This window comes from Leopardus geoffroyi, chromosome A1 (assembly GCF_018350155.1).
Source record: "Leopardus geoffroyi isolate Oge1 chromosome A1, O.geoffroyi_Oge1_pat1.0, whole genome shotgun sequence".
NCBI lineage: Eukaryota > Metazoa > Chordata > Mammalia > Carnivora > Felidae > Leopardus > Leopardus geoffroyi.
Genome location: NC_059326.1, coordinates 157,288,945 through 157,309,353, shown reverse-complemented (window position 1 = coordinate 157,309,353; position 20,409 = coordinate 157,288,945). Strand labels below are relative to the sequence as shown.

The window sequence follows — 20,409 nt, the reverse complement described above, 5'->3', positions numbered from 1 at the left end:
AACTCACATGCTTTATTTTGTATTTTAAGTTACTCACTAATTTAAATTTCATTGAGATGGTTAAATAATGCCTAGTGTGTATTTACTTTTAAAGTAACCATGAGTATTTTTCAAAGGATTCCTTGGAATTTTGACATAGTCAGTTTAGGCTTGTGTGGAGGTGGTCTGTCTTTGTAATAAGGAAGTTTCTGGTGCATCCAGGACTTCAGGAGTTTTTGATTCCTCTCACGTAGATAAGAGCAGTCTTAGGCATCTTGGAGCCTATTTGAATGTGGTCAGATGGGTCAGGCGAGGGATAGGAAATCATAAAAAGTGATTCACTGCTCTTGACACAGCTGGTGGCCTACCTTCTGTAGTTGAGACACAGTTCACCCTGGTCCTTTTGAATCCAGCTTCTTTCCCCTTCCGGTGTTCCGAATTTGCTAAGTTTGTTACCAGTGGTTTGGCTAACTTTTGTTATGTAGCAGATACAGATATAGATAGCCATTGTGTTTCGGGATGTTCACTTTTATTATATGTTATGTAAAGATAGAGATTTTAAATTCAGATGTATTCTGTTTTAAATTCAGATATTTCCTTAAAGAATTCAGGGAAGAATCTATCTTTAGCTCGGAATTATTCTTCATGTATATTATTTTGGCAATTTATTCTTACTGTATCTCCAATTTATTATTTTTTACCCTTAACAAGAAGAAATAAGTGAAGTAATATGGTTGTCTTCATTCAGATGTCCTTAATTTTGTCAGCTCTGAAGAACATAGATAATCTTGGTGTGTCTGGTGGCAGTCTTCATCAGAAGAATCTTTGTCTCCGTTTGAAAGCAGAGGCTTTGATTAAACTCTCAGATTATGAATCTTCAGTGGAAGCAATCTGTACTCTTGATCAGGTAGTCTTATCATCAGGTTTTTCCCTTCAACTTTATTTTTTCCAGTCAACCGGGCACCAACCACTCCCTCCTTCCACAAATACTTAAACAAATTTTGTGTTCGAGGTATGAATTCACCACATCTGCCTTTTCCAGATCACACACTTGGAAACTTCCAAAGTTATTTGTTTACCTCTTGGTTAAGTACTTACAATGTTTTTCATAGGTGTGATTTCTTTCTTTAGTATTGTTCTTATTCTCCTTTTCTCTTTTTGCCTTAAGTTATTATGACTTGATTATTTTTAATTTGGGACTCGAAATTTTTGCCTCCAGAAAAGATTTCATAGATTATTGACAAGAACAGTTAAGGACTCGAGTAGCTTCATAGTAGACAATATTATTTATTTGTTTTTCAATTTAATAAAATAGAAGGAGAATGATATTTAAGAAGGAATCCTATTTCTTAATGTTTTTAATTCAAGCATTTAGAAATTCTGTGTCAAAAAAACTATAAATTATGAATTATAACAACATGGTATTTTTAAACAGTTTTTCAGATAAAGGCTATTTTTTATCCAAAATTAAAATTCTATTACCCAGTGTATTGTAGGATTTTGAATTTTTAAAATATCATTGTTTGATATATTTCAAAGGGCTTTGCATTTCATTAAATTTAGAACAGTTGTTAGCATCCTTCAATAACTAATATGTTAATTTCTTATTTTCTACTTGCCTTCTACCAATAGTGTGTTTTTTAAATGCTTTGAGGTCTTTCCAATCTTTCCCCTGCCACACACACACACACACACACACACACACACACACACACAAAGAAAAGTTTCTTAGAGAGCTGGTGAAGTCCAGGCATGAAACAGAAGATGTATAGGATGAGCCCAGAACATCTTAGAATGCTAGAAAGCAAGGAAACTATATAAGGCTGCTAGAATTATGTTAGAAAGGCTTAGGAACTATCATGGGTTGATTGTCACTGGCTAAAGGGGAGTTTGAGCACCAGTAACTGCAGTAGTTTGAAAAATACCACATATGTTTAAATCCATGTATTCAAGATGAAAAAAAATAAAACATTCTCAATAAAAAAAAAAAAAAATCTTTGGAGGGTGCTGAGGAACCATTTGGAAAGAATCAAAGTATCTTACCTTTCCTTTATGAACTGTTCCTCAGGATAATCAAATAGATAATGAGGGGAGGGAAATTTTGTTGTTGTTGAAGTATTCCATTGAATAAGGAAAACCGCCATTTTGCAATCTGATCTAAGGCATTGAGGATCAGTGGTTGCTAACATTACCAAAAGAAAGTACCATACATAACAAGTGCATGTACACATGATGTAGTCTTGTCAAAGCATTAAACTGGAATCAGATTAAGCTTTCAGGCCTAACTACTAGTTTACAGAAGATATAGGGGACCAAGGAACATGTCAGGACCATGAGACTGCATTTGGTAAAATCCAGACTGTGTGAAAACTGTGACAATTGGCCCATATTTTTCAACAGTTAAATTGTGAGGGAGGAAAAAAGAATGGAAGGGAGCCCTATAGATTAAAAGAGACTTAATAGACATATCAGCCTTTTGAAATGTATGTACCTTATTCGGATTTGATTAAAAGAAATGAATTATTCAAATATTTTCTGAGCCAACTGAGAAATTTGAACACTTGTTAATTTTTTTGAAGATACTAAGGATGTATTGTTGGTTTTGTCTAGGTGTTTATAATGGTAGTATGATTGTGTTATATAACAATGAACTTAGTTTTTAGATATTCGTACTAAAGCATTGATGAGAATAATCTAAGCAGGCGTGTAGTGAATTGAGTGTAGATATGGATGAGAAAAGATTGGATTTGAGTTAATTTTGAAGGTAGATAATGAGTACATGTGGGATTATTACACTATTTTCTAATTTTTTGAAATGCATTTGCAATATTCTCTAATAAAGAGTTACAAAAATGAATGTGTTCATACTGATAGAAATCACTATGTCTTTATTTTGTGCTCTTCTATGGTCATTCTTTAATTAAAGCAAATATTGATGATCTGTGTTGAAAGAGACTTAACAGCAGTTCTTTACAATCATTTTCTAGGTTTCTGATGCAAATAATATCCCAGGACTTTTGGTTCTTAAAAGCTTGGCCTATCTGAATAAAGGCTCATTAGATGAAGCTTCAAAGGTTGGTTTTTTCCATTCAAACGGGGAATTTTTTTAAGTTACAAGTTACTTTATTTGAATAAGGAATTGACAGATATCTACTTTGTAGATTATGGAAGACCTTCTCTCTTCTTACCCTGACCTAGCTGAAGTTCATGCCCTGGAGGCTTTGATTCATTTTACCAAAAAGGACTATCCACAAGCAGAGAAATGGTAAAAATATATATAGATTGCTTATAGATCTAGTCATATCTTAATTTATTATATTTCTCAAAAATTCAAAATGTGTGGATTTGATACAGATCCATTGTGTATAAATTTGATCTGTGTATGCGTGAATATTTGTAAGAAATGTATTTAGCATGTAACGCAGTACCTGGGAGAAAATTCTGTGAGATGGATTTGAATTCTGACTAGCTGATCATAATGGTCAGTGAGCATATATAATGTTTGGTGTGTGCTCCTAAACACTTAGCACATTGGTTAAGCTGAAAGGCCATGTGCTTTTATAAACTCCTTTTCAAATAATTTCCTCTCTCATTATAATCTAAATTATAAAGTAATAACTTGTTTCTGGTTTAGCATCTTTGAATCACTCAAACTTTGTCCCAACTAAGAGTTTCCTACATTGTGTGTATGCATATCTTTTTACTTCCCTTTGGTGACTTAGTTTCCAGAGAGCTCTTGAGAAAGATGCTGAAGTTGCTGAATATCATTACCAACTTGGGTTAACATATTGGTTCATGGGTGAAGAAACAAGAAAAGATAAAACAAAGGCTCTTACTCACTTTCTAAAGGTAAAACATGTGCTACTATTTAATTCTTAGTTGAAATGGATTCATTGTAAAATCATAAATAATAATCTTATAAGTTAGGTACTTAAAATTACTGTTTGTTGAATTGCTTTTTTTTTTTAAACTGAAGTTTTTGGTGTTTGATCTCTGTCACATAAGTTTTGTGAGGATGTTATATGGGTAAGGAGAAAATAAAAATATAAAAGATACTTATCTTTTTATATTTTAAAGTTTATTTATTTTGAGAGAGCGAGAGAGAGAGAGAGAGAGAGAGAGTGTGAGAGAGCGAGTGAGCACTTGAGCAAGCACAACCGGGGAAGGGCAGAGAGAGAGGGAGAGAGAGAGAATCCCAGGCTGGCTTCATGCTTAGCACAAAGAATGTGGGGCTTGATCCCACAACCATGAGATCATGACCTGAGTCAAAATCAAGAGTCGGCTACCTAACTGACTGAGCCATCCAGGCACCCCTAAAAGTTACTTATGTAAGAAACAGACATTATACAAAATGAGACATAATTATCTTTGGAAAAGAATATTGTTTTTAAGTAATTTCTACTGTAGTTTTATGACCATATGTACTTCCAGATGTATAATTTCTCATATTTAAAATGTTTAACAAGTACCAGTGTCACATTCTTACCTTGATGCATAAAAGAGGATGAATATAATAATAACTCTAATTTCACATTTCTTTTTAATAAAGAAATAATATTTTTGCACTTGTTTTTTATAAGCAGTGATGACTAGGTTTCCTGTTGCTTTAAATCTTATATTAAAGGACGTGTTGGCATCTTTTTCTATGTTTAATGAAAGTGTTCCATTTTTCTTTTAATCTGTGTATTTATCTTTTGTGTTTTTATTTTTTTTAATTTTTTTTTTTTTTTTTTTTAACGTTTATTTATTTTTGGGACAGAGAGAGACAGAGCATGAACGGGGGAGGGGCAGAGAGAGAGAGGGAGACACAGAATCGGAAACAGGCTCCAGGCTCTGAGCCATCAGCCCAGAGCCCGATGCGGGGCTCGAACTCCCGGACCGCGAGATCGTGACCTGGCTGAAGTCGGACGCTTAACCGACTGCGCCACCCAGGCGCCCCTTATTTTTTTTTTTTAATTTTTTTTTTTTTTTTTTTTTTAACGTTTATTTATTTTTGGGACAGAGAGAGACAGAGCATGAACTCTTTTGTGTTTTTAAAGAGACCCACTCAAACAAACTTTAATTTTGTGTTGCTATCCATCTCTGTTTCAAAGGCTGCCAGACTGGATACATACATGGGCAAAGTTTTCTGCTATTTAGGTCATTACTACAGAGATGTGGTAGGAGATAAAAACAGAGCCCGTGGCTGTTACAGGAAAGCGTTTGAGTTAGATGATACTGATGCTGAATCTGGAGCTGCAGCAGTTGACTTAAGTGTGGAGCTTGAAGAGATGGTATGTCTAATGACTTAAATACCTTTTTCTTTTTATCCTGAGTATAGAAATAGAAATATTTTTATATATGTATACTTGGAAGTTATTATTTCTTTAAATTTTTCTTTGGAGATACAATAGAAATATTTTTTGCCACTGTTTATGGAGAAACTTTTCTTTTCATTGACAGACATTACATCACTCCTCACTTATTGTTGAAACTGTAGTTCAGAATCAACTAGTATAAGTTTAAAGAATCAAAAGTGGTAAATGAAAATATATTTGGGTACTATACATAGGTGGTCTGTATTTTTATGATATTCACTATCTCTAATATTAGTCTTTCTTAATCAGTCTTTTCTTCCTTTTTTAAGGAAACTGCCTTAGCCATCCTAACAACAGTAACTCAAAAGGCAAGTGCTGGAACAGCAAAATGGGCCTGGCTGAGGCGCGGACTGTACTATTTGAAAGCTGGTCAGCATTCTCAAGCAGTGGCTGAGTAAGGCACCTTATTATATTTAAACTGTTAGACAGCCTGTTGGTTCCTTAAATTAAACTCCTGTTTATACCCAAAATGGACTTGACAAGTTTCCTCATTCCAGATTATATTTTGAGAGAAGAAATAGCAAAATTTATTTATAGTTGATTGGTTCTTATTATCTGCAAGGCACTGGAGAATGCAAAAATAGATTAAATGATGTCCTGTTGTTAAGGGAATAGCCAGTCTAATGAAGTGAAGTCTTCCTAGTGTTATACATGTAATAGGTTCTCAGTGGAAACTTAAGGAATGATAAAAAGCCAAGGCTGATACCTTTGTTGTTCTTCCAGTGACATGCTTTGTATCCCCTGGGGGCAGGGGATACATTTGACACCTTGAAGTCCATCTGGAGCAGCTCATTTTCAGTTATTTGGTTTGAATTATACTTGAGAATAGAGGCACCTGGCTGCCTCAGTTGGTAGAGCATGCAACTCTTGATCTCAGGGTTGTGAGCTGAAGCCCCACGTTAGGCACAGAGTTTACCTTAAAAAAAAAAAAAAAAAGAATAAAATATATTTAATTAATAGTAAATATATAATAAAATATTGTAATAACTTTGTATGATGACAAATGGTAATTACCCTTACCATGGTGAATATTTCATAGTGTCTGTAAAATTCAAATCAGTATGTTGTACACCCAAAACTAATATAATATTGTATGTCAACTGTACTTCAGTTCAAAAAAAAATGAAAAACAAAGGCAAGACTTTCTGTTTATAAGGAAGTGTAACAGAGCATTGGCATTTCCTAGTAATGAGATTATAATATCTATCAACTTAATTAGGTTTATAAGACCTAAGCCTTTATATAAGTTTTTTTGGTTATACTACAAGTGATAAAATTTGTTTATTACTACAGTCACCCCCAAAACTTAAAATGAATACTTAAACGTGAATGCCCACAATTAACTATAAGCCTTGTATGTTTTCTTTTTAGAAAGGATTAGAAAGTGCCTTTTTTCTGAACCTAACAAATTGTTGTAAACAGTTATTTTTTTCTTCTATTTGTGAAAACATTAACAAATATATATATATATTTGGATCAAGATAAAGTTTCTGATTTATGTAAATATCTAGGCTGCTGTGATATTTCTGTTTTGGTAACAGGATCAGTGGGAGATTACTAATTGTCATGAGGCATACTGAGATATATACCTATTCTGGTAGGAAACTGGGATTCTTTCAGATAGTCAAGGAAGAAAATTCTGGTCAGCTCTTGTGCAAGAAAGTATTCTTATTCATTCCAAACTTGTAATAAAATTTCTTAGTATTAAAATATGAAAGTTATAAAAAAATTCAAGTTATAAAAGGAACAGGTATACCTGCTTTAAATAGCACTTTGATAAATAGAAGTAACCATGGTTGTATGTGATTCAACTGAATTCTTTATTTTATATTTTCTTGTCAAATGTGGAAGTAGTTCTTTTACATTTAGTTGTCTTACGGTTTACTGAAATTTTAGTTTACAGGCAGCATTAAGGGCAGACCCAAAGGACTTCAATTGTTGGGAGTCATTAGGAGAGGCATACTTAAGCAGAGGTGGCTATACCACAGCCTTGAAATCCTTCACAAAAGCCAGTGAGCTGAACCCAGAATCCACATACAGTGTGTTTAAGGTTGCAGCAATACAGCAAATCCTAGGCAAATATAAGGAGGCGATAGCTCAATACCAGCTGATCATTAAAAAGAAAGAAGATTATGTGCCAGCTTTGAAAGGTAATTTTTTCATAGCTCCTTTGACTTTTGTGATACTAGAGTGTAAAATCCTTGTGTAAATTTCCTAAATGTATTTCATAACCTGAAAAGGACTTCTTTAGTCAACAGTGGCTTCTTTCATGAACCTCTTATAATATGGCTTGTTATATAGATTTGAATATAGAGAGATCAAATCTTATTTCCTAACAGTTAATCAATAGTAGTATGATAAAGATTTAATTTTTAGACAAACAGCATGATAGTTATTTGATCTAAAAATGGATCTCTAAAACAAGAGTTTTCCTCCTGTTATATTTTGGTAATTAATTTACCATATCTTCAAAATATCTCAATACCTTTTAATTGCTTTTTAACTTACAGATTTTTTTTTTCACTTTTTGAACTTTAAGGGCAACTTACATTGTTTTGTAATTACCTAAATTAATTTAAGTTTCTCCATAGATACCTACTCCTTAACAAATGATTTTTGGTAGTACAAAGTAAAACACCATCCATATATAATCCAAATTTTTTATGATTATATCTAACCATTTAAAAAAACTTGGAGCCCATTAATATGTCTTTTACTCCATTTTTTTTACTTTTTAACTAAACAACTGCGTTTAAATCAGAAATAGTGGGGGCGTCTGGGTGGCTTGGTCGGTTGAGCATCCGACTTCCGCTCAGGTCATGATCTCACGGTCCGTGGGTTCAAGCCCCGCGTCAGGCTCTGTGCTGACAGCTCAGAGCCTGGAGCCTGTTTCAGATTGTGTGTCTCCCTCTCTCTCTGCACCGCCCCCCCCCCCCCCCCGTTCATGCTCTGTCTCTGTCTCAAAAATAAATAAACGTTAAAAAAAAAAAATCAGAAAGAGTGTATGTTGTAAGCAATGCATAACTTAGGCCTTGAAAACTTTTGTTTTAATTTTGTAAAACTTTCCTCAAAAGAATTCATGTTTATTAAATCTTTACTGGGTACTTTAGGAAATTGCTGTTTCATTTTTATTACATTTTTACTGTGTAGTTTGCTATCTAGTTTTGAATATAAAAAGATGAAATCTTGCTTCACAACAGTTAATAAATAGTAATATGATGGAGAATAGCATTTAGGTTAAATCACCATTTTCAAGGCTGAGGTTTTAAGAGTTAAGTAATCTGCCCAAAGTCAAGGAAATTCTTTCTATAGATTTTTATCACTTTTAGCACATGTTACTGCAACAGTACTAAGTGTATGCGAGACCATACTTAAAGATAATTTTTATAAAATACCGTTAAGTTTTGTTTTCTGAAAAGTGGCTTTAAAATAACACTGTTACATTTTTTAAAGTTTATTCTAAGTGTTTCTGTATGTGTTTTAATAACTATAAACTAACTGGTTTTAGGTTTGGGTGAATGCCATCTTATGATGGCAAAAGCAGCTCTAGTGGATTATCTTGATGGGAAAGCTGTGGACTACATAGAAAAAGCACTGGAATATTTTACTTGGTTAGTGTTATTCTTATTATTCATTGTGTTTATTTTCTTAGCATTATCTTAAAGCCAAATTTAGAAAATCTTTCTGTATTTTTTCTGTGAGATACAGCAATCAGTACTCAGAATATTAAACATAAAGAGTAACAGAGTGCCAATGAATTCTGTAACACACATATTGTATTAACGTGGCACTGGGGAACAGATACAGTTTCTTGCTCTTGTTGACCTGCTGGCTGCATAGGGAAGGGTGGGAAGAAAGAAGCATTCTGCTGGAGGAGCAGCAGCTTGAATACTGTGCATCAGTGTTCCCTTGCAGGAGACCTAGAAATGCCAGTACCTCCAATTGAACTGATTGGGAACTAGGACTTGAGGTGAACAGTATGATTTATATTCAATGGTAAGGGCCGCTTCTAGGTATACTGGTAGGGTTGAAGGTGAGGGGAAACGAGCAATCTCCTCCTGGAGAGAATCTGTGTAGTAAAAAAAAGTGATGTGTAATATTAAGGGAATCAGAAAAATTTGAGTAAACCTGGTATTTTTATCGAACTGTAAATTCACCAGCTAAGTAGAAGTGCTATTTGTGGTAGATGATTTTAAGAAGTCCACATGTTGCACATACATTTGAAATTTTTTTTCTTAAACACCTTTCTTGTGCTTCCCTTCCTTTCTTTTCCGACTTGTCTTCTCTTCTGTTTCTTGTTGATTTAGTTGCTCCAGAATATGAACCAAATATGAAAAGAAACCTTAGCCTTTTTTCTCCCACAGGTTTTTATTGCTGCTTTTCAAGTCTCACATTATATAGATCTTTCCAAAGAGGAAAGGGTATTGTGAACAGGGCATGCTTTGTTTGAACTAGTATTTAAGAGTAATTGTGAACCTTTGATGATACTTGAGATACAAAAACTGCCTTTCTGAGAATGGGAAATTTTGTTCTGGGTAGCCCATAGCTTGTAGCATTCACAGCCAATAATATGGAGGTATATAAAACTCTTAAAGTGATAATCCCCAAATTTATATTTACTTCTGGATGTAAAAGTTCGTACTACCACAATTCTTGTGTAAAGGTGATAGAAGTTATTTCACCTTACAGATACTTTATTTTTTTATTGAAAGAGTTTAGGCTATTAAAATGGCCTCTGTTTCCCTTTTCTCCTTCTATTTTCTTCTTTCATGTTGTAGATTTTATTTACTTTTATTTTGTTTTATTTTATTTTATTTTACTCTTTTCATCACAACAAGTGTACTGTTTAACTCCCATTCTCTCTTCCCCCTCATCTCCCACCCTCCTCCCCTCTGGTAACCATTGTGTGTTCTGTATAGTTAAGAGTCTGTTTCTTGTTTCTTGGTTTGTGTCTCTTTTTTTCTTTTATTTTTCCTTTGCTCGTTTGTTTTGTTTCTTAAATTTCACACATGAGTGAGATCATATGGTATTTGCCTTTCTCCAACTGACTTATTTCGCTTAGCATTGTCCTCTCATGCTGTCATTTTTAGAAGTTATGCTAAGATATTTAAGCAGAGGAACTACAAATAGTGCTGTCCTTCCTCCTGATTCTCACAGTGGGCTCTCAGTAATGACTGCAGTAATTAATCTTATCTCTCAGAAAGATACCGGAAAATGATTTTTGGCTGGACTCTTTTAGTAGAAAAGGCTATGAGAAATGTTCCATCTGCTTGTCCATCTGCCAGTAACATAGCTGTTTGTGATGGCTGATTATTGAGACTTGGCTTAAGTGAAATTGTCATCTTTTATTTATAAGATCTTGAGAAGAGAAAAATGAAGACAAATAGTGAGGTTTTTCTCATTTTAAGAAGAGGTGACCTTTATCACCATAATTAATATTTTTATTTACTCTTTTAAGCTTGTGCATTCAGTCATATTTCTTCACTAAATCATGAGTTTTCACATTTTCATATTTAGCTTTTTGGTAATCTTGGTCTTAGTAAAAATCCTTTGGACCACCAAATATATTTAATATATCACACATTTACTAGTCATTTTTATTTGACCAAAGACCAACAAGCAAAAACGTGAGTTTACAATAATTAACTGAGGGAGAGCTACCAACTTTACTACTTTGGTTACTGTTTAAAAGACAAACACAGACAGCACAGTTCAAAAAAATTCAGTTAAAGGCGAATTGGTCCTGGAAAATGTATTGGTTTATTTATGTGATTTCTGCTACTTCTAATAAAAATGAAGAAGAGTACCAAAGAGGTGTTTGCAAAATTTCTGGCATTTGAAATAATCACTTCTTTCTCCTTGCCCCCTTCCTTTCTTCTTCCTAATAAGGGAGTGATAACATGTAACTTATTTGGAAAGAATTTAGTAAAGCATTCACTGCACTTAACCAAGGAAGTAATTCTTAAGATTGTAATGAGAGCGATAAACTTCCTAGTTTTTGGAAATAACTTGTAAGTATAAAAATAAAATAAACACTGTTTATTTTTTTAGGGCTCTGCAGCATCGAGCTGATGTGTCTTGCCTTTGGAAGCTAGTTGGGGATGCTTGTACCAGTCTGTATGCTGTCTCACCATCTAAAGTAAATGTTAATGTTTTAGGAGTCCTCCTAGGTCAGAAAGAAGGAAAACAAGTATTAAAGAAGAATGAGCTCCTCCATCTTGGAGGAAGGTAATTTACAAAGTTTGCTAGTTAATGACATTTACTTTGAATTAGGACATTTTAACAGAACACAATATTTATTTTTATATTTCCACAGGTGTTATGGTCGTGCATTAAAACTGATGTCCACATCTAATACATGGTGTGATCTCGGAATTAATTATTACCATCAAGCACAACATCTAGCAGAAACCGGCAACAACACAAATGATCTTAAAGAGTTGTTGGAGAAATCTTTACAGGTGGGGTTTTGAGAAATTTTTTATAACCTTTTTAAAAAAAGAAATGCTTTTCTGATGTTTTTGATAAATGCTATCATGTTTTTACATAAAACCACGTTTATCTTGATATAAATACTGATGTTCCAAGATACCAAAATTAATCTAATTTTACTTTTTCAGTGTCTGAAAAAGGCGGTGAGACTCGACAGTAAAAACCATTTATACTGGAATGCTCTTGGTGTGGTTTCATGTTACAGTGGTAAGAATTGCATAACACTTCAATATTATTAGAAGATTGCCTGTTTCAGGTAATAAAGTTCAGTTCCATCAAACTCTGTATTTTTTAGGTATTGGAAATTACGCCCTTGCTCAGCATTGTTTCATCAAGTCAATCCAATCAGAACAAATTGTGAGTGTTTTATGTGTCTGTGAAAAAGAACTTCAAAATTTCATGTTAATAACTTTCTCAGGCTGCCATGTAGACAGGGACCTAATTTTATATATACATCTTTTAGAATCCTGTTGCATGGACCAACTTGGGAGTCTTATACCTTGCAAATGAAAACATTGAGGTAAATGTGTTGTCTGTTTTGTCATGTTAAAGAACATTCTTTATATATGAATGTTACCTCTTTGTAATAGCTTTATATATGAATTTTTTATATATGAATATTACTTCTTTGTAATAGCTTAGCTTCTTGTGGAGAAATACTTCGAATATTGTTACCTATTCAGTATGCTCACCTATATGCTAGATAATTGATGGCATTCCATTTGTTATATTAAATAATGAACGTGTAAGATTTATTTTCCTTTTCATATCACTGAAGAAATTTTGGATTTATAATTATGTTTTTCATTTAAAGATTAAAACAATGTTGTTATGTTTTATTGGAGTGTTTTTCTTTTTATCTGTACATGTATAAGAAGAGTCCTGTGTGGGCTGTGTTAGGGGTGGGGTGATGAAGTAAAAGAGGTGATTAGTAATGTCTAGCAGATTAAGTTTAGCCTATGTTGGGTGATTTAGATTTGGCTTTAGTGGATATTAATTCTTTTATATGCCACAATGTAATTTGTCATACTTGAACAGTTATATATTGGAGAATTAGAAATACAGTAAGTAATTGGAAGCATGCTTGTAGCTCATGTTTAGTAGTTTCCATAAATCTATAGATAATAGAACATCTGTACTATTTTGTGTGTCAGCCGTTATACTGAATATCATCCTTTTAAAATAGTTTCAGTAATACTCTCAGGGATAAAGTAAGTCATTGCCAAGATTGCTTCAAAAGCCTGTAAATAGAATGAAGGAGAAGATTAAGTTAGATCTTAAGATATGTGAAAATATTTTTAAAATTTAAACATAGCTAAATCTGAGTTAAAAAACTCTGAATGTAGTTTTATGGTAGTACAACTCAGTTGCTGTCCAGGAGTTGTTGTTTTCATAAGAAAAATAAGACTATTTCCTGTCACACATTGATTTTTGAGAAAACAGTATAAGGCAGCATATAATAAGTTTTTGTAGTAGAAAAATAAACATGCAATTTAATATGTCCAAGTGAGGTATCTTTAAGGTTTCCTCACTGCTTAGCACATATTTATGCTGTCCATTCTTTTTTTTGCCAAGTTTCAGGTACGTCTCTTTGACCTCCTTGCCGTTAGTTCTTATCAGGCCAATTAAGCTTCAGGAGAGGGCAATAGATACTTCTGTCAAACCTGTGGCTAGCAAATGCATGGGTGATTGGTTAAAAGTTCTACAGACTATGAGGTGCATCCCTATTGCCCTTTCACTGGGGACCAAAACCCTTAAGCCTGTAGAGAGAGCTGTTGTACCCAGGAGTTTCCTAGGACTATGTAGTTAAAACACTGTTTTAAGCATTGCTAATTGTGTTTAAACAATGAAGTTTTGGACTTGTAAGTATTTATGTTGACAAGTCTGACTTATCTTCTTCTCTTAAGCTTTTTAAACATAAGCAATTTAATACTAAATTAATAAAATGACATGACATGTTAATTTTTGCCTTTTTTTTTCCTAGCAAGCTCATGAAGCTTTCAAAATGGCTCAGTCCCTTGATCCATCTTACTTAATGTGCTGGATTGGACAAGTAAGATATATAACATATAGTTATTAATAATCCTAGGGTATAAACAACCAGTTAATATAAAATGATACAAGTAACCTGTTAATATAAATAGCAATGATAATGTTGGATAACAGGTAACATACGAGGACTTCCTTCGTGCCAGTAATTGTGCTAGTCTCTTTGTATATATTATTTTGGTTAATCTTTCATTGATCCTTTGAGTTGGTGGTGGTTGTTAAACTCTTCACAGATGGGGAAATTGAAGATTAGAGATCCTTAGTATTGTGCCCAAGGGCATACAGCTTATAATGATTAAGCCTTGATTTGGGGGGCTTTGGGCTCCATCAGCCTGACATTATTATGCTAAAAAACCCTAGAACTCTGTTGTTTAAAGCACATTTACCAAGAAAATAAACATCGACAAAGATCATTTTGATTATGTTTTCCCATTTTATGTAAAATCTTTATATTTGATTTGGTGCTTGTTTATGAGTATTCTTCCTCTGCTTCCCCAAACTTCAGAGTTTTGTACTGCCAGATAGGAATCCAGATACTTGGTTATGAGTGTGAGTCTGTCACTGACTGATTTTTAACATATCACTGCTGGATTTCATTTTCTTTACCTGAAAAAGATTGGACTGAGTGGTCTTCAAGGTCTTTCTAGTTGAGAAATTGTAATGAATTAGTAAGTAGTTGATTGTTTTGGTTCAGAGAATAGCAGGAGCATCACCCGTATCAGAAAATCAGCCATCAGAGTTTAGAATCTTTTATTCTACCTTTGACTCTTGGATCTAATTCTAGTTAATTGGTGCAGCAAGCAGAGTTAGAAAAGTAACTCCTTTCTCTATGAATTGTGGTTAGCATCTGGGAGCTAACGGCATTACTACTAATCTCTGTGTAAGTTGGATGCAGGAGGCCCAAGAATTTGCATTTCTAACTGCTTCCAAGTGATGATGCTGATGCTGCTCCAGGGACTTGACTCTGAGTAGCACTGCTCTAGACCAGTAGATTTTGGATGCTAATCAGAGCCACCTAGTATTCTTTTTTTAATTTTTCAAGTATTTTATTCTTTTTTTTTTTTCAACGTTTATTTATTTTTGGGACAGAGAGAGACAGAGCATGAACAGGGGAGGGGCAGAGAGAGAGGGAGACACAGAATCGGAAACAGGCTCCAGGCTCTGAGCCATCAGCCCAGAGCCCGACGCGGGGCTCGAACTCACGGACCGCGAGATCGTGACCTGGCTGAAGTCGGACGCTTAACCGACTGCGCCACCCAGGCGCCCCTTATTCTTTTTTTTTAATGTTTATTTTTGAGAGAGTGTGTGTATGCAAGTGGAGAAGGGATGGAGAGAGAGGGAGACAAAGAATCAGAAGCAGGCTCCATGCTGCAGGTGCAAACCCTGATATGAGGCTTGAACCCACAAACTGTGAGATCATGACCTGAGCTGAAGTCGGATGCTCAACCTACTAAGCCACCCAGGCGCCCTTCAGTTCTTTTTATCTAAAAATAATTTATTTCAGGAGTTAACTGGTAGATTTAATCAAAATGGTAACAACAGAAGTGAGACTTTATATTAATTTTTTAATAATATTAGTAATGTATGATAACTAAAATAAAACCTGATTTTTATTTTTTTTAAATTTTTTTTTTTTTTTCAACGTTTATTTATCTTTGGGACAGAGAGAGACAGAGCATGAACGGGGGAGGGGCAGAGAGAGAGGGAGACACAGAATCGGAAACAGGCTCCAGGCTCTGAGCCATCAGCCCAGAGCCTGACGCGGGGCTCGAACTCACGGGCTGCGAGATCGTGACCTGGCTGAAGTCGGACGCTTAACCGACTGCGCCACCCAGGCGCCCCAAAACCTGATTTTTAAATAAAAGATATAGGAGCTTGAAAGTACTTTTATCTCATAGTCTATAAAGTTAAAGGCATAGGTATATTATTTAGATTCCTGACACATTTTTGAAAAATAAATATGTTGAGACTGTACTCCAGGTCTGTGGAAACTAGAAATCTAGAGGTAAGGACTTCCTTTTTTAAAAAGCTTACCCAGGTGAATCCAAGATGATCGTGTGATTCAGAACCCCAGTCCAGACAAATACCAGTATGAATGGATCAAGGGTGAAAGGGAAGGGAGAAGGTAGCACAGCTTTATCAGTGTTCTGAGGAATTTTATGTGGATTATTGCACCACTGCCTGGTTGCAGAGGGAATTCGGAAAGCATTTGTCAGTTTCAGGGCCAATTTGACAAGTTATTCTGGTCCTCTGAGCCATGGGAATGTAGTAGCCAAGATTGGAAAAGAAATTAGCTGTGCTTTGAAGCACAGCTAGTAAACCTTTGGTTCTGCCAAATAATTTCACTTTAAGAACCTCTTTTTTCCTTTTATAGGCTCTTATCGCAGAGACAGTTGGAAGTTATGACACCATGGATCTTTTCAGGCACACTACAGAGCTTAATATGCATGTAAGAATTTAAACATTATTGAGGATTCATTCATGAATAAAGTATTATTCTTGTTAAGAAAACGAATAGAGTGGTATCAGATGTTGATAACAGCAGTTGTCTCTATTCTTTATTCTATCTTAGAAATAGATTATCTTTAAAGAACTTCTCATTTTCACCTTGTGTTATCTTTCATAAGCTCAGGAAGAAATGACATGGGATTCAATAGATACAGTAGTCATTTAGAATAGAAACTGAGACCCTAGAGAAAAATCAACATGAGATTAAGGAGTAGGCCGGCATTTCTTGATTATTTACAAATGTGTTTTAGAACTCCTTTGGTAATTATTGGTTTAATCTCTAAAAATGGTGCTTAGAGAAGGATATCAACCCATTAGGTGGGGCTCTGTTTTTTTGCACTTTATTTAATCACATGTGATTCTCCTACTTAGGGTTGAAGCAAGTGATTTAAATATGCTCTGAGCTGTGTTGTATCACAGTGACTCTTTAATTAGAGACACTTTGCAGTTGACTTAAGACTAAGATGTGATATTTACTGTATTGAAACTTGCTGTTTTATAATTTTTATTGGTATATTTATTATCTTATATTCACTTGTTAACTTTGTCATTTTTAAAGACCGAGGGAGCAATAGGTTATGCTTATTGGGTCTGTACAACATTGCAAGATAAAAGCAACAGAGATACTGAGCTGTACCGGTACAATATCGTTCAGATGAATGCTATTCCAGCCGCACAAGTTGTTTTGAGTAAATACATAGGTAAGGTATTCAATATTTGAATAACTCAATATTTGAATAAATTGTTGAAACAGTTGAAAGAAGTTTTAAAATTAGTTAATTCCAAGTAAAATATTAGTGTTCCTTAAGACATGAATTTGCTTTTTTTTTTCTCCAATGGTCAGTCTCCTTTTCAAAATGTATAAGGCCTTTTGAAGAGTGATGAAAATTGCTGCTACCTAATGATCCCAATAAAACTGATTTCCATGTTGTAGTGGAAAGCATTTTGGAGTGTAATGGGCCTGAGTTGTTGCTGTTCTGTCTCTGCCATTTATTTCTCTACAGTCTTAGGCCAAGGATTTTACTTCTTTTAACTTCTATTAACCTTGGAAAGTGGAGTTAGTTAATAATATCTAGATGGTAGAGATGTGAAAATTAAATGAGATAATATGCTTTAAATTCCAAAATTAGTGTGTTTAATCTCCCACTTTAACACCTGATTTTTCTTCAGAATACTGGAAAAATACATGTAGCCTTAGGAAAAGGACAGAATGGTGAAGTTTCATTAACCATCTATTGTAAAATTTTCCTTTCTTCCTTACTAAGACTAATAGTTTTATTACCAGTTTAATCTTGCCATTTGTAGCAACGTGGATGGAGCTAGAGTGTAATAAGTCAAATTAAATGAAACAAGTCAAATCGAGACAAAAGAGTCAAGTAAGTCCAAAAAGAATAAGTCAATAGAGTCAAATAAGTCCAAAAATACCATATGATTTCACTCATATGTGGAATTTAAGAAACAAAACAAACGAGCAAAGTTTAAAAAATAAGAGAGGTGACAAACCAAGAAACACACTCTTAACTATACAGAACAAACTGATGGTTACCATAGGGAATGTGGGTGGGTGAATGGATGAGACAGGTGATGTGGATTAATTAAGGAATGCACTTGTGGTCATGGGAGGTGGGGGGTGGAAAACTACCAGTGGCTTTTAGTCTCTGCTCCTCCTCTTAGCTATGATGAAACGTTGGTCATATTACCGAATTGGATTTTAGTTTTCTCGTCTGTAATACAGGAATAAAAGCATCTATTGCTTAGAGTTTAAATGGGATAATTTATACAAAATGATATGCAAAGTACCCTGGATGCTCAAGAAATGTTAGTTTTGCTAGCCTTTTATTTATCCCTTGAGAAATTCTAATAAAGAAGAAAGAAGTTTAAGCAGCTATATGGGCAGTTTAGTATTATGAAGAAACAGATAAACTGAAAAGCAGAAGAGAAAATTTCTCATCATAGGTATGGAGAGGATTGTAATACTCTTCCTGCATTGAGCCTGGGATACTTGAGCAGAAGGCAGTTAGTTTATAAACATCAGCACATCAGAGCACTAACATCTTATGCCATTTCCCAAAATGAATGACTCCAATAAATATCTAGAGCCTCTGTGAGAGTGTATGGATCAGAAGTTTTATTGATAAATTTCCGTAAGAATGGGTAACATTTATAAAGAATTTACACAGGGGTAAATATTTACCTTTCTACAAAATTTGGATCCCTAGAACAATGAACACATAATTCCCTGACAGTTACGCGTAGTCTGGTTTTTTACCCTAGAGTGGAGTCGTATCTATTTGTCTGGCTGACAGTTTGCCTTAGGGTGAGTGTACTTGGAAGGCATGAATCTCTTTTTAGTGTGATTCAGTTTTGGTATTCCTCTCTTTTGTGACGTTAGGATTTTTCAAGAATAAGGTTGATTATGTGATTTTCACTTTATGCTTTGACGTTAGAGCCTAACTATCATATAAATTGTGGTTACACTGTACTTTGTTAAGCAATTTTAAGGGATTTTAAGTGATGGTTTGTTTCCCAATACTACTTTTAAGTTTTTTAATGTTTATTTTTGAGAGAGAGACAGAGAGACAGAGACAGAGAGACAGAGCATGAGCAGGGGAGGGGCAGAGAGAGAGGGAGGCACACAACCTGAAGCAGGCTCCAGACTGTCAGCTGTCAGCACAGAGCCCAACCAAGGCTTGACCTTGTAGACCACGAGATCATGACCTGAGCCATAGTCGAACGCTTGATCAACTGAGCCACCCAGGCACCCCTCTCAATACTGCTTTCAAATAAATCAGATGTGTTTCTTCTTTGTGCATTAGTAGATAGATGATGTTTTTTGACATTAAAATTTCAAAATTCTGCACTGAAAGTGCCCAAGTCATCCTGTGTTTCCAGTGTATAATACTGAGTGAATTTTTTAAAAACACATAGAAATTGGAAGCAAACCACCAAGAAAATTGCAGGAAAGATTAAGTGATTAGCCAAAAAACTGAATTTCCTTATGAATCTCATGACTAGTGTTAATATAAGCTACAATTTCAAATTATTACACCTTTGGGGATAAAAATGTCTAGACTTTAAGCATAACGAGAAACTATAAATAATTATAAAATATTCAATAACTTAAAACAGTTATAAAATGATTACTAGTACTTTATAGTCAAGATAAAAATGAGACCATTTTTAATAGCTGTGATCTCAGGAAGTAATCTGGTGTTAAAGCCATTGAAAATAAGACTCACATTTTACAAATACGATCAACATGCACATGTAAAGAAAAGATATTTTTGGATTTCCAGAAAGAATTCAGAATTATGCTCCAGCTTTCACAATGTTGGGTTACTTAAATGAACATCTACAACTGAGAAAGGAAGCAGCAGGTGCATACCAAAGGTAAACTCTACATTTAATTAAGAGTCATCTGTATTTATCACTTGGCTTTTTAAAATTTGTTTTCATTTCATGAAGAAGGTGCTACACAAATGTTCTGATTCCTTTCCTGATCTCTAATTATCTATCATTACATTTTTAAAAATTCAGTTTTAAATTTTCAGCTATATTTTGGTTTCTGTTGCTCTATCCGAGAGAGACAGGAGAAAAAACAAAAATCAAACTGAAAAGTCTCCCAGATTCTGTTTTAGAAAAATCTGTCTCTTTATTTTAAAAATATGTAGGTTCATTCAGAGAAGAAATGAGAACATTATATTTGTCTGAATCGCTTTAAGATCTACTGTATTTTATTCATTCAATACATAGTTTTTGAATTGCTGTGTGCCAAACATTGTCCTTGACACTAGCAATTGAGCAGTGAAATAAAACAGACACAGGCTCCATTTTCATGGAGCTTCTGACCTGGTGGTGGGGAGACATATCATAAGTTTATAGACATCTGTGATGGTAATTGCTAAGAAAGAAAATCAAAATGGGGTAGAGGGCCAGGGAGTGTTAAGGCAGGCAGTGAATTTGAGACAGGTTTAACAAGCATAGGCTTACTAAAGAGGCAGTTGAGGCTTGGCCTGCATGAAGT

At 34.4% G+C, this 20,409-nt stretch overlaps 1 protein-coding gene across 6 annotated transcripts in view; it reads left to right on the top strand.

Moving 5' to 3' along the window:
* Positions 1-20,409, top strand: part of TTC37 (tetratricopeptide repeat domain 37) — a 167,569-nt gene that overhangs the window by 105,886 nt on the left and 41,274 nt on the right. For all 6 annotated transcript variants that reach the window (XM_045498545.1, XM_045498529.1, XM_045498525.1 and 3 more), the window contains 17 exons: positions 747-886; positions 2,967-3,053; positions 3,141-3,244; positions 3,702-3,828; positions 5,073-5,252; positions 5,606-5,730; positions 7,233-7,486; positions 8,845-8,947; positions 11,388-11,564; positions 11,653-11,797; positions 11,957-12,035; positions 12,124-12,185; positions 12,292-12,348; positions 13,813-13,881; positions 16,252-16,326; positions 16,945-17,086; positions 19,682-19,775. In XM_045498545.1, coding sequence (XP_045354501.1) covers positions 747-886; positions 2,967-3,053; positions 3,141-3,244; positions 3,702-3,828; positions 5,073-5,252; positions 5,606-5,730; positions 7,233-7,486; positions 8,845-8,947; positions 11,388-11,564; positions 11,653-11,797; positions 11,957-12,035; positions 12,124-12,185; positions 12,292-12,348; positions 13,813-13,881; positions 16,252-16,326; positions 16,945-17,086; positions 19,682-19,775 — 2,020 coding nt within the window. The remainder of the gene's footprint in view (positions 1-746; positions 887-2,966; positions 3,054-3,140; positions 3,245-3,701; positions 3,829-5,072; positions 5,253-5,605; positions 5,731-7,232; positions 7,487-8,844; positions 8,948-11,387; positions 11,565-11,652; positions 11,798-11,956; positions 12,036-12,123; positions 12,186-12,291; positions 12,349-13,812; positions 13,882-16,251; positions 16,327-16,944; positions 17,087-19,681; positions 19,776-20,409) is intronic.